Source organism: Sceloporus occidentalis, unplaced genomic scaffold, assembly GCF_023333645.1.
Source record: "Sceloporus occidentalis isolate IW3139 unplaced genomic scaffold, rSceOcc1.0.p SCAF_13, whole genome shotgun sequence".
Taxonomy (NCBI): Eukaryota; Metazoa; Chordata; class Lepidosauria; order Squamata; family Phrynosomatidae; genus Sceloporus; species Sceloporus occidentalis.
The window spans coordinates 18,928,743-18,942,604 of record NW_028316993.1 but is presented as its reverse complement, the minus strand read 5'-3'; the positions used below and the strand labels follow the sequence as shown (position 1 = coordinate 18,942,604).

The 13,862-nt window shown below is 57.2% G+C and overlaps 1 protein-coding gene and 1 pseudogene across 2 annotated transcripts; one reads left to right on the top strand and one right to left on the bottom strand.

Annotated features, from left to right (window-relative positions):
* Positions 1–3,649: 3,649 nt before the first annotated feature.
* On the top strand, positions 3,650–4,681 carry LOC149305139 (coiled-coil domain-containing protein 166-like). The gene has a single exon (XM_089479184.1). It carries the CDS (start codon positions 3,650–3,652, stop codon positions 4,679–4,681), a length of 1,032 nt encoding a protein of 343 aa, XP_089335310.1.
* Positions 4,682–7,553: 2,872 nt separating this feature from the next.
* On the bottom strand, positions 7,554–13,462 carry LOC149305138 (uncharacterized; annotated as a pseudogene). Its single transcript, XR_016271899.1, has 9 exons — positions 13,382–13,462; positions 13,213–13,282; positions 12,816–12,880; positions 11,580–11,979; positions 10,679–10,835; positions 9,966–10,113; positions 9,310–9,448; positions 8,415–8,619; positions 7,554–8,045 (listed from the first exon to the last, which is right to left on the bottom strand). The product of XR_016271899.1 is annotated as an uncharacterized LOC149305138 (transcript).
* Between the last annotated feature and the right edge of the window lie 400 nt (positions 13,463–13,862).

The window sequence follows — 13,862 nt, the reverse complement described above, 5'->3', positions numbered from 1 at the left end:
ATCCATTGTTCTGGGTCCTAGTCTCTGGAGCAGCAGAAAACAAGCTTGCTCCCTCCTCAATATGGCATCCCTTCAAATACTTAAACAGGGCTCTCATCATATCACCTCTTGACCTTCTCCAAGCTAAACATCCCCAGCTTCTCCCTAAGTCTCTCCTCATAGGGCTCCATGGTTTCCAGGCCCTTCACCATTTTGGTCTTCCTCCTTTGGACACATGGCTCCAGTTTCTCAATGTCCTTTTTGAATTGGTTTGCCCATTTTAGAAGCTTGTTTGCAAGAATGTCGTGGGAAACCTTGTCAAAGGCCTTACTGAAATCAAGATCTACATCCACAGCATTCGCTTCGTCTACCAAGATGGTAATCTTATCAAAGAAAGAGATAAGATAACATTTTGCCCAAAGTTGCTCTGGAGGACTTAGAGATTATTATTCCTAGAGAGAACACTTTGGGCGGAAAAATACAATGCATAGATCTAGGATGATGGGGGACATCTGGCTTAAGGAGATTTATACTGATGTGAAAGGCATCTGGGAGTTCAAGTTGAACATGAGTCAACAGTGCGATGCGGCAGCTAAAAAGGCCAATGCAATTGTAGGCTGCATCAATAGAAGTATAGTATCTAGATCAAGGGAAGTCAAAGTGCCACTCTATTCTGCTTTGGTCAGGCCCCACCTGGAATAATATTGTGTCCAGTTCTGGGCACCACAATTTAAAAAGGACATTTAGAAACTGGAACCATGTGTCCAAAGGAGGGAGACCAAAATGGTGAAGGGTCTGGAAACCATGGAGCCCTATGAGGAGAGACTTATGGAGCTGGGGATGTTTAGCCTGGAGAAGAGAAGGTCAGGAGGTGAGATGATGATAGCCGTGTTGAAATACTTGAAGGGATGCCATATTGAGGAGGGAGCAAGCTTGTTTTCTGGTGCTCCAGAGAACAGAGGACAATGGAGCAATGGGTTAAAGCTACAGGAAAAGAGATTCATGGCTGTTCAACAGTGGAACAAACTCCTTCCTGGGAGTGTTTTGGAGTCTCCTTCCTTGGAGGCTGCTGTCTTTAAGCAGAGGCTGGATGGCCATCTGTCAATGGGACGCTTTGATGGAGCGTTCCTGCGTGGCAGAAGAAGGGGCTTGGACCAGATCAGGACCCTTCTTGGGTCTCTTCCAACTCTAGGATTCTATGATTCTAAGAGTGTTTTTGTCTTTTGTGGTTTTTCTTCTTTCACGGCAGCATCACAATCGTGCTGAACCCGTGCGGCACAATGGCAGCAGTGCTCAGCCTGTGATGTCAAGGGTTCCATCTCCTTGGAGGCAGACGGGAAGGAAGCCTCCCTCTCAGAGTCTCCTGCTGGGAAGGAAGGAAGGAAGGAAGGAAGGAAGAAGGAAGGAAGGAAGGAGCGGAGGGAGAGCGAGGCCCCGTTCAGCCTCCGACTGGTGAGACCCACAGGCTTCTCGGGAAGGGCTTGCAGCTGCGTCACATTGCCAACTTCCTGGCCTGAAGGTTGCTGCTCTGCTCTGGCCTCCTCTTGGAAGCCATCATCAGGCTCTTTGCTGTATAGATAGACACTTCCCAGGACCCTGAGTCTCAGGGCAGTAGCTTGGAAGCTGGACTAAACCAGCCCAATGAATTTCAACAGGGAGAAATGTGGGGGAGTATACCTGGGTGGTAAGAAGGAGAGGCACAGAGATAGGATGATGGGGGACTCCTGGCTCCATGGTGGAAAGGACCCAGGGGTTTGAGTGCCCTACAAGCTGAACACGAGTCAACGTTGTGATCCGGCAACTGAAAAAGCCAGTGCAAGGGAACCCAGGGCCCAGAGGGAGGGGAGCATGGTGCCGCTCTATTCCTCTTTGGCCTGGAGGGACCCTGCCTCCCTTTCTGGGCAGCAGCTCAGTTCAAGAGGGACCTGGAGAAGCTGGAGCCGACCCACGCGGGGCTTCGGAGGGCAAGAAAAGGAGGGTGTCACCAATTTTGAAAAGGACGGGGAGCCAGCGAAGGGGTGGCAATAGACGGGGATGTGGTCGAAATGGCGACCAGAGAAGGCAGTCTGGCGGCAGCGGCAATGGCAGCACATCGCACAGCGAATGAGAGCCAAGGGAATGTGCCTTTCAGGTATCATGTGGCTCCCCTTCTTTTCCTCCCATCCCTCCGTTCTGAGAGACCCAACATGGAGCAATGGGTCTAGTGCTGGATTGTGACCAGGGTTCACATCTGCAATGGGAACGCTGGTCTCTGGTGCTACACAAGCGCAGTCCCCGGCCAGCCACACTCCCAATAGCTAAGCTAAACTCTTGAGGACTACCGACTTACAGAAACTCCCACAACCTAAAGCAAGACATGTGTGAGGAGTGGCAGGGCAAAAGAGCAATCTCAGCCGCTCAGTCACACACAGAGACACAAACACACAGAGTAGCCGACAAGCAAAACATGAGGCAAGGCTGCGATGTAGATTGCACCAGCCAAGAGCCACAAGAACAGATGCAAGAGCAGTGTCTGTGGCGCTCAGAGCAGAGCCATGGCTGGAGGACAAGGCAGGAGAAATGGCCAGAAAGGCTGTTTCATCCAAGCAGCTACAAGAACAAGGAACGAAGCATGGATCTGCACTCCAGTTCCAAGCAAGGAAACACGGGGAAAGGAAGAGGAAAGCCAAGCAGACAGACGCAGCAGAGCTCAGAGCTGCAGTCCTGTCTGTGAAAAGCCCTTTGCCTGCCAGCATCTGATCTCTCTTTGTTTCCTTTCTTCCAGACGAAGATCCCACCGTCTAACCTGCAGAGTTTGGGCCCAAGGGAAAGAGGGAGACCTTTGCTCTTGGGTTGTTTTCCAAGGGGGACATCTTATCTTTTGGCATTGGGTGCCATTCCTCCATCTGCAGGGAGATGACCCTCTTTGACCCATCTCTCTTCTAATAAACAAGGAGCAGAGGAAGCCGGGTGACCGGTGTTGGCCGCCTCTGAAGTGTCCCCTGCTGCGGTCAGCACCCCTTGCGCCCCCCAAGTCACTCTGTAAGATCCAAGGGACCGAGTGATAAAAGAGGTTATAGCCCAGCTCTAATGACACTTGCCAAGAGCCATGACCAAAAGCACTACTAATTCAGCATCCAAAAACCTTCAGGTCTCTGAGGCTGCCATGTCATTCCTTGCATTCCAGATTCCCAGATTATGTTAGCTTGAAGTACCAATGTCGCCTATGGAGATGATCAGACAGGAGCAAAGCGTCTTGCTCCCGTCCTTAAAACCTATTAACGGCAACTGCCATTAAGACCAAATAATGGCTCCGCTGCTCTTTCCGGAAGGAAGGAGGGCAGGATGCTCTTCCCCCCAATTGCGTCATTAGTGCGCTTTAAGGACGGGGGGGGGGGTTGCTCCCATGTGATAATCTCCTATGTCCTCATTGTTGCAGGTGGCTCCCTTTTGCACCTGGATGAGCGTCTTCCAGAGACAGAACGCACTTTGCCCCGGGGAGAAGGAGAAGCTTCCCCCCAGGCCCCCCTCCACCATGTTTCTCCTAATAAGAGTTGCCATGCCTTCCATAACAGTTGCCAGTTTGATCAGTGTAAACAGAAGGATGGGGGGCGAGTGCAGTAAACCACAGGTATCTGCCACCCTCTCTCTCTTTTTCGCCAGGGGCCAACGGGGAAGCGCAGGCTGAGAGATGGCGCCAAAGAAGCCCCAGGACAAGAAGGCCATGCCCAGTTTGGCGCAGAGCCCGCGTGGGCCGTTCGCCAGCGAGCGAGAGGAGTTCCTGCAGAAGGAGTTTGGCGTCCTGACGGAGCACATTGACATGTACACGCAGCGCGCGGAGCACTTCCGGGGGGAGAACACGTTCCTGGACAAGGAGGCCCAGGAGACCCGGGAGAACAGCAGGGCCTACCTGGCCTACCTGTCCAAGCGCACCCTCCGGTGCCAGAACGCCATCATCACCCTGAATGACCAGAACCGCTCCGACCTGGAGCAAGTCCTGAAGCAGAAGGAGGAGCTGACCTCGCAGTACACCGACAAGGAGAAGGAGGTGAGGAGCCAGCTGATTGAGATGGAGACCAAGTTCTCCCTGATGAACAAGGAGGTCGAGGAGCTGAAGCCCTTCAAGGAGCTGCAGGCGGAGCAGCTGGCCCGCATCCGGGAGCTGGAGAGGGACCTGCTGGCCATGAAGATCCACCACTCCGAGCAGATACACCGCATCAAGAGCCGCTTCCTGCAGCAGAAGGCCGAGTATGAGGCGGAGTCCCAGCAGAAGGTCCAGGCTCTGGCCAAGCGGGCCGAGAAGGAGGCCGTGCGCAGCCTCATCCAGCACACCAAGCAGATCAAGGCTGAGAACCTGCGCCTGCGCAAGGAACTGCTGGACCTCATCGGAAGGGCCCAAGGCCTGAAAGCCATAGTCCACCAGCTCCGGGAGCAAAAGTGGCAGCTGCTCCGGGAGCTCCACTACAGCCAAGGCCTGGCGAACAGGCGCCGCTGGCTGGTGCAGAGAAGCCCCCCGCGGCAGCCCCCTCCCGAGAGCCTCAGCCCACCGGGCAAAAGGGGGCTGGGCTCCCCTCCGGCCACAGGACTCCCGGCGCCGGCCAACAAAGGCTCACCGTCCCCCACAGGCCTCCAGCCAGAGGACATCCTTGCGGGAAGGGCCCCCATGACCCCAGGCCGGGAGCCCACCAAAAGACCCTCTGCCCAGGAGGCACAGGAAGAGTAGCCCTGGAGGGCGCAAGGCTGGCTGTCACTGGCCAGCTGAGCGTGGGCACAGTCCCCAGGCCAGCTGGGGCCAGAGGCTGCTGACCCAGCCGTGGGGACCCCTTCCACAAGGGCCTTGGCAATCAAAGCGCGCTGGTTTTGAGCGGAGGGCAGGGGAGGCGTGTGCAAAATAACAAATGAAATAAAGGACACTTTGCAGATGGCACTGTCCCAGGTGGCCTAGCTCCATCCGGACTGGTGGGATGCGTGGCTGGCCATTGTGGTATTATGATGTGAGGAGGACTTTGGGCACTTGGCCCAAAGATGCATTCCGCATTGAGAGCCACTTTGGGCACCTTCTATCAGGGGCTGGCAGGCAGAGTCCGTAAGGGGAGCGTTGACCCCACACGCGGCTGTTGAAAAAAAAGGCAGGTGCCTGCATCATTGGAAAGGGCCCTGGGGAAAAAAACCCCACCAATATAAGACCACCCTGACACAGACCTGTCATTGCATCCGAAAAGAGGCCTAGCTGAGCAGAGGGGAACGGGGGCCCTGCCCCTGAGACTGCCTCCGGGACCGTCCCCATATAATTTCTAAAAGCCCTCCCCCAAAAGAAGGCAAGGTCCCGGTTGCATGTGGGACCAGTTTGACCATGCTTAGGAGACACTGACATAACATTTAACTTGAATGCCAGGTTGCATCCTGTTGTAGAGGAAGGCCTCCCTCGAATCTAGACTTTGCTAGAGACGGCCAAATACATGACAAAACTGCCCCTGTGCCCCATGGGAGGGCTCCTTGGGGGCATTTGGGAGCAAAGGACAAACCCCAAAACACTTTCCAGGGGTTTTTTGGCAGGGGTGTGCAGCCCTCCAAGTTCCCCCCATGGGGCACAAGGGCCCCATATCCCCAACACTCCCTCCACCATCACTATAGGGCCCCAAATAGTAAGGTGCTGGGCCTAGGAGGAAGGCTGGCCGTGCGCAAATGCGGCTTCTGCATTCATAGGATGTGGGGCACCTGGCTTGAGAAGGCATCGCAGGGCCCTCAGAAGGCAGTGCTTCCGCTGAGAGCCTCTATGGAGCCCCAGCCCCAGCAGACAGGGCTTGGCCAAGAGGGGCATTTGGGGAGGCCAGGGGTCTCTCTCGGGGCTTCTTTGGCGACTGAAGGCACATGGCAAGGGAGCCGCTGCCCCACCTGCAAGAGCTGTGCTATGGGGGTCACCTTGCCAGAGGTTGTGTATGTGCAGAAAACGCAAGTCAGTTGCTCTGCTGGAAGAGAAGGTCCAGCCAGTGGAGACCCATTTAGCCACTCTCAGTATATGAAGGAGCATGAGGTTTTCTTGCACAGAGCAGAGTCCTAGAGGAGCGCATCAGCGGGGAGGATGCCTCTGGGGAGGGAACTGGTTCCCATACATTTGCAGGAAGGTGACTAGGAATTGTTCTGTGCATCAGTTTGAAAGGGGAGGGCCAGGGCCAGCCCTCGGAGGATGCGCAGGAGGCCTTGGGAGGCTCAGGGCGTGGGATGGCCGCTGGAGAACCTTGGAGGAGGCGTCTGGGGAAACCCTTCCGAGGGGAACAGGGCCAGGGGCTTGGGGCCTGGCAAGGTGTCTTCCTGGGGGAAAGATCCACACTGTTGTCAGATACTGTCAAGCCTGCCGTTGGAAGAGGGGTGGTCTTACACGGCGAGTATATCCCAAACTCTATATTGTAACTGGAAAAGTTGGGGTGGTCTTAGACGCTGGAAAATACGCCGGAATATCCAAGGTGGATACATGAAGAAGTTTGAGATGAGATTTAAAAGAGACACGCATAAGAAGTGGAAGAAGGAAACCAGCCAAGACTTGCAGGTGAATGTTAGCCAAGGCAATGCTCAGGAGCCCAGGCCTGGCAGGGAAGCCAGGGAAACATCAGGGATGGCTATGTTCAGAGCAAGAAGAGAGCAAGGAAATGGCCGGCCGTTGTGTGGAGAAGGCGGCCAATGCTCCGAAGGGACAGAGAGGAGGCTGTTCAGCAGCCACTTTGCCTCCGCTTTCTCCCAAAAGGAAAGCAGCATTCTAAGGGCTGGAAACAGAATCAACCACGGAGTACCAGGACTACAGCCCAGAATAGGCAAAGAGGGAGTAAATAGACACCCAGCTGCTCTAGAGGAACCCAAGCCTCCAGGGCCGGATGAGCTGCGCCCAAGAGCCCTAAAGGGACTACTTGCAGGTCTCACCTGATAGCAAAGGTCCACTACCTGTGGGAATTGTTGGAGGACAGGAGTGGCCGAGGGGCAGACAAGGGGAGGGCAGCGCTGTCCCCTTCGCCCAAAATACGGACTAGGCACCGAGACATTGGTTCCAGGAAGCTTCTGGAACAGGTCACTAAACCATCGGTCTCCGCAAACTTAGAAGGGAAACTGCCATTACAAGGAGCCAGCGAAGCTCCCTCAGAAACAAGTCTCCAGAGAGACTTACACTTTGTAGGGAAGTGTTGTGGCTGCAGCAGTTCATGATCTCAGTGAGGCTGTTGGCAAGATCCTCCTCAATAGTCTTGCAGCCAAGCTGAATAGGGCTCATGCAGCACTACTAGTAGGTGGGTGTGCCACCGGTTGGCCGGCCAGACCCAAAGGGCGGTGACCAGAGGGTCACGCAGCACTACTATTAGGCGGGTGTATCGCACTTCAGCCCCCCCGCCCCCAACCTTTGGGGTGTTTTGCCCAACTTCATTCCTGACCTGCAGAGCGACTTGTGGGGCCGTGCGCACCAGCCGCGCAGTGAGAACAGATGGCAAGAGGCCACATGGCACCAGGGGCCACACGTGGCATGTGTCCTGCCTCAAGGGCTCCTGGCGACTCCTCCATGGATGAAGCCGAAAGGAACAAAGCAAGACATGCAATACACACAGGTGGTTCACTTCTCTTTATTCATACGCTGCCCACCTGATTCAATGCTCGGTGGGAAACTGAGCTCAGAGCCCTAAGGATTACATTTAAACACACAGAAGGCCCGAGGTGAGCCAGGTGTGGCTGGGCTGCAGAGGAGCCTGGCCTTTTCCAGGCAGCCCTTTCCAGGCCCTTCTCCCTCTCTTCCTGGGAAGGAGAGCGTCACCTGCAGCCTCCGCTCTCCTGAAGCAGCCGCCTCATTCCCTGCAAGGGATCAAGCACTGAGCCCGCGCTCCCGGGAGGCAAAGCCCACGCCGAGTTTCTTCATGACGGCTCCGTGGCTGAGGCCCGGCTGCGAACGCTTCGCAGAGCTGTAGTTCTCTTTCACGTACTTTGCAAATGGAGTCAGAGGCCTCTCGGCCGGTGTGCCATCCTTCCGCATGGGCTGGCGCAGCACCAGCTGACCCTGGCAAAGAGTGCAGACAAAGTGTTGTGTGTCCAAGGACTTGGAGTGGCGCCCAATCCTGGAAAGCAAAGCACAAGGCTCCGGCTGAGTCCCCCCAATGCAGGCAAGAGGGGCAACCGAACCCCCAGCGCTCCCAACACCCATCAGGACGGCAACAAGCCTCCAGCCAAGCTACAGCCAAGAGAAGTCACACAAGGAAGACCCATTAGCATTCCTAGCAGAGCCCTCCAGAGGTTGCTGAAGCACACCTGCAGCAGCCCAAGCAACAGGGTCCACTGTCAGGGATGCTGGGAGCTGCAGTTCAATGACACTCAGAGGACCAGGCTGCTACCAACCCACCCTTGGAGGTCACAGAAACAAGCTCCCTTCCACTTCCCAGGAGAGGAAGAGGCAGGGGCCGAGGGCATTTTCTCCCCCCGCCACTTACGTCTTCCGGCATCGAACGCACTCATAGGTAAACTTGTACTTGATCTCGTAGTTGTGGCACCGTGACACCACAGGGAGCTCCAGGTGAACCATGGCAGCCTTCTTGGCATACAAGTTCCAAAAGCGGCCGTGCCCATCCCGAACCCCATGGATCAGCCATGTCGCTGCGTGGCAGAGTTCGTGGATCAGAGTGTCCCGCAGGCGATCTAAGGCAGAGATAAAGCCACTTCAGGAGTCACAAAAGGAAGGGATGCCAGCCAGGGACTCCTAGGGCAAGGTGCCAGTTCGGCTCTAGAATGGCATGAGCTATTTGGCCTCCACTGGCCATGAAGCTGCTCTGAACAAAACCAAGGCCGCACAAAGGCAGCCCATATGCAGTGGAGGCGAGACCCCCACCCCGTCACTATGGGGCTGGCATTCGCCTTCAAAGCCCCAAAGGGCTCAGGACATGGCTGCTGAAAAGGGGGGAGGGACACCTGTTTCCACAGGCATTAAGCAGCCTCCAAGCACTTAGACTGCAGCCAAAGTGGCTATGTTCACTTGGAGAAGACTGAGAAGGGACAGGACAGAGCCATGTTCCAGGGATCAGAGCCTGAAACATAGGATTCAAGTGACCAAGTTCCAGCCGGACTCTAGGAATAATGTCTCGGCTGTAAGAGCAGCTGAACAGTGGAAGAGACTGCCCCAGAGAGGAGGACTCTCCCTCTTTGGAGGTCTTGAAACGGAGTCTGGATGTGCATCGTTCAAGAGTGCTTTAGCTATGTACTCCTGCCTGGGTTGGACTGAAGATCTCATGGCCCCTTCCAACTCCATGATTATGTTCTTACACAGCAAGGCCGCGAGTGGGTTTCTTACAGCTTCGACCACCTCCGCTTCTGCTTTCTCAGGCTGCTTACCTGCAGAGTCACAGACTTTCTCCGAGAGCATGATGCGGGCGTAGCGCTGCCTTCCAGGCTCCTTCTGCTGCCCAGTGACGCAGCAGCCAGCTGTTTTCCGCATCTTCTTGTCCCAGAGGATCTCCATTCTCCCTGGCAACTAGGACAAAAGGCCCGTCAAAACAGAGGCAGGCAAAAGGAGATGCCTAGGACTCCAGCGCAGCAATACACAGCAGCTCCTCAGCTGCAGCTTGCTAGAAGTGGGAAAGTCTCTTTGATGCAAGTACCAGAGGCAACCATGGAACCCAGGCAAGGTGAGGGAAGGTCTTCCCCACTTAGTTCAGTATGTGACCCAGGCACAGTAAACTGCACACAAGAGAGAGACGTAACCCAGCTTCAGGTCAAACGCACGCTGCTAGGGACCAGGGCTCCCTAAGTCTAGCCAATGGTGGCAAATGGCATCCCCTGCACCATCCCCTGCCCTGCTGCAGACCCATAAGAATGAGCCCACTGGGCTTTTCAGGGGCCAGGCGTGGGGGCCCCTCAAGAAAGGGCAGCTCTCCTTTCCTAGGTGCTCCATATGGGTCACCCAAAAACACTGGCCAGGAAGCCATCTGGCCATCCATGGATCCACTGCTAGGGCCGATAACAGAAACAAACTGCTCAGACCATACTACCTTTTCCTCGAAGACGGAAGTGTTATAGAAGGCATAGAGGTCCTGTGCCAGCTTCTCCTTCTGGCTGCGGAAGAGCCTCGATGGCTGGGATTCTGGGTCTGACAGCTCCTCCAGGAAGCAGCCTGGGATTTGGCAGGAACTTCTTCCCCTGCAGACAGAAAGAGCAGAACAGTTCAGCTGAACGCTCCCCGTTTCTTGAGACACTGTTTGAAATTGGGCCTTCAGTATCTCTCCTTTGAGAATGTCCCATCCGTCCTGAACTCCCTTCTCTGTTAGTATTTCTGACCAGGGATCACCCGCAATTCTTCTCTAAGTTTACTGAAACCCGCTCTCCTAAAGTCTAGGATGCGTGTCTGACTCTGCCTGGCTTCTCCTTTCCATTGTATAACAAACTCCAGGAGAACATGGTCACTTCCACCGAAGGATCCCACCACTTGCACCCCATTAACCAAGTCATCCTTGTTGGTTAGGATCAGATCCAAAATAGCTGACCCCCTTGATGCCTCTTCCACCTTTTGGACAATTGTCTCCAAGGCAAGTGAGGGATTTGCTAGACCTTGAGGGCTCACATGGGGGGAGGCCACCCTGCAGCCCCCCATGCCCAAGCCCTCCATTAGCAGCAGCCGGATCACCCGGTCTCTGGGCTCCTCTTCGATGGGGAAAGTGGGGGTGAAGGAGACGCGGAGGGGGAGGCAGCAGCAGTGGAAACCTACCTAGGAGGCTGTGTCCGGTGCAGCTGGGTGACATCAGCAAGCGCTTGGTTCTTGGGAGCCTGAGCAGACGTGGACGGATCAGGCCCAGGCGGCTGGGAGGGCTCCTTCGTTGCTGCTGGGAGGAGGCTTCTTGGGGAAAGCCTGGGGCCCCTCTCTTCTGCCAGTCAGAAACCAAAGGTCAAGGCCTTCAGCACAAGCCCAGGAACATCTGGCTAAGCCTGTGTCTTCTCCACAAAGACAAGGAGGTCCTGAGGATGGATTGAATCCACAAGTGCTCCTTGTTCTGGCTCTCTGCTCTCACAGCAACCAGCCAAACTGGGGAAAGAATAAGGTCACCCGCAGAACAAGAAGAAGACAGCAGCCCTCGACCCACTGGAAATCCACCCCTGTCCAGACCAGCAGCCGGTGTGCCCAGAAGGACCTTCACTGACTAGCCCAGTTTTCCCACTTCACTTGAAAACCCCCAGCTCCAACAAGGCAGAAAACCCACCGACTGGAGCCCCACAGAAGCCGGGTCTACATGGGAGACGCAACACTGGAAAGGTGGGGAATGCACATGGAGGAATGCCCCAGAACCACCCCAGCCCCAACTTTCACGGCCGACCAAGAGGCCCCACTTTCATCAACACGGGATGAAAGCTCACCCTTTAAAGACCACAGTAATAGTACTCAAGGGTCCAAGCAAAGCTCTCCTCCCTTGCTTCTTTCCACCCAGGCGAGCGCATTTTCAGAGCCACAGCCATCTGTGCAGCTTGGGGCCGAAGGGTTTGTGGAGGGAGAGCATAAGGCAGCCCGGACTAAGTGGGGAAACTGCAAAGGGCCGCTGAGGTGACCCACGAACGAGGGACCAGGACCCTCCCAACGCAGAGCATTGTTGGGGGGGGCTCCCTCCCCTACTCACCAAAGGGGCTTGAGGGACGCAAGGCACTCTTCCCTGGAGAGAAGACCATCGCTTGCTTGACGCAGACGGCCAAGCTGGCAATCTCTTCGTCGGAGCTCTCAGATCCCGACGCCTCCCTCGTCTCCCGCTGCCAGCTTTGGACCGAACCTGGAGCCCGGTTCTCCTTGAAGCCCCTCTCTTCCAGGCTCAGGGAAGTGTGGACCCTTCTTCTGAGGGACACGATCCTTCTGGGAGGAGGAGGAGGAGGCAGGAGGCCTACTCCCCCAAGGCCCCCCAAGTTGGGACGAAGGGGGTTTCCTCGGTGTAACAAAGACTGAATCGTCTCCGCTGTCAGTGTCACTCAATGCAAGCGGCGGTGGGAGTGACACGGAGCGCCAGGCTCCCTTCTGAGGCTCTGCTTCTGCAATGCGACATTTCAAACTGTGAAGTCAAAGGCTTTCACCGCCAGCATTCAGAGTTCCCTGTGGACTTTTCCCAGCTGTGTGGCCGCATCCCGGAGGAATCTGTTCCTGACCTTCGCCTGCAGCGGTGGGAGTGACATGGGCGGAGCATAGACACCTGTGGGACCCTCACTTGGGAAGCAGTGCTTAACATGGAAACCTCCTCCTCCTCCTCCTCCCAAACAAGGGTCCCAGAGGTCTATGGACGCCAAACACTTCCAGGCAACCCCTCTCTGAAGAGGCCAGCCACAGCTGCAGGCAAAGCATCAGGAAGGCCTTCTTCTAGAAGACAGCCAGAAACGCCCAGAGGAAACTATCCTTCCCAAGCTGCCTCCTGGGGATCAAAGCACGGATCTGCGTTTAGAGATGTCCTCGGAGAAGGCGACAGCGCCTCAGGGACACAGAGGCCAGCATTCAGCACACAGCCCCTCCAGAGCCATTGGGTGAAGGAAGAAGGGCTTCTGGGATCCTGTGCCACATGCGGCTGTCAGGGGAGCGCAGGAGGGACCTGGGCCTCTGGCAGGGCTCCAGGCAAGGCCCCCGAAGGGCGCCCTCAGTCCAGGGGCAGCCAGAAGTGCGCTACTCAGCCTGAACCAGGATGCGCCTGGGAGCCAGAAGGCCGCTCCCAGGAGCCTGGCCCCAGGCAAGGGCAGCCTTCCTGCAGGCCACTGGGCCAGCCCTCCTCCTCCTCCTCCTCCTCAGGCCAGGAGCAGCGGGAGGAGGAGGAGGAGGAGGAAGGGGAGGCTGGGGCTGCCCCACCCAGAGAGGCAGGGAGGGGGGCCCTTGGGCCGCTTGCCTCTCTTGGCAGATCCATCCTTGCTGGCCAGATGACTCAGGAAATCCTCCTTGGAGCCCTTGGCCCTGGAAGAGGAAGCAGACATGGAGCAGGTCAGAGGCTGCTGCCAGGACCCTCCTCCGGAGGGAAAGGCCTCCTGGGCAGCCCAGGGGACTAGGCCCCCTCCGTTGCCTTGGCTCCAAGGCCAGAGGGAAGGGGCCCCAGAGCAGGGCCGGGGGCGGCAGAAGAGTGCTGCCAAGGGGCTCCGGGGCCTCCTCCTCCGGGGTTGGCGCCCAGGGCACCCGCAGCGACCTCCGGCTCCTCCTCGGGAAGGAAGCCTTGAGCCCATCGCCCTGGAGCCTTCCTGCCTGGAGCAGCCCTTCCAGCCTCCCGGGCGGGGCCTCTGCCAAGCGCCCACCTGGAGCAGGGGCCGGGGAGGAGGGTCCTCCCGGCAGAGACCGAGCGCGGGGTCTTCATCCTGGACAGAACTGGAAGGGAGGGAGAGAGGGGTCAGCGGGGAGGAGGAGGAGGAGACGCCGGGCTCCCCTTCCCCCGCGGAGCCCCCTCCGCCGCCGCCTTCCACTCACAGCGCTCGAAGGCCGCGTCCTCTTCCTCGCCGCCCGGAGAGAGCGGGCTCCTGCGGAGGGAAGGCAGGAAGAGAAGACCGCCTAAGCCTCGGGCCGGAGGGACCCGGCCGCCCTCCTTCCTTCCTTCCCCCGGAGGGACTCACTTCGGAGGGCGCCCCTCGCAGCGCTCCATTCGCCCGGGGGGAGGAGGAGGACCAGAGGCGCCGGAGGCAGGCGAAGGAGAGGGAGGTCGGCGGACGGACGGAGACGCCTCCTCCTCCTCCTCCTCCTCGCTTTGAAACTCCCGCCCGGGGGAGCGGCGGTGACGCACTTCCGGCGCGCGAGGGCGGGGCCTCAGGGAGCGTCACTTCCTGCGCCGGAAGGAAGCCTCCTCCTCCTCCTCCTCCTCCTCCTCCTCCCGCGAACATGGCGCCTTTTGCAAAGGCTGCTCCGTTCGTGGTGAGCTCGAGAAGGGCCTGCTGCCTGGTCCCCCTCGAGGCAG

Excerpts from the sequence above, each read along its gene's own strand:
- LOC149305139 (XM_089479184.1), top strand. The coding sequence starts at position 3,650 with ATGGCGCCAAAGAAGCCCCAGGACAAGAAGGCCATGCCCAGTTTGGCG.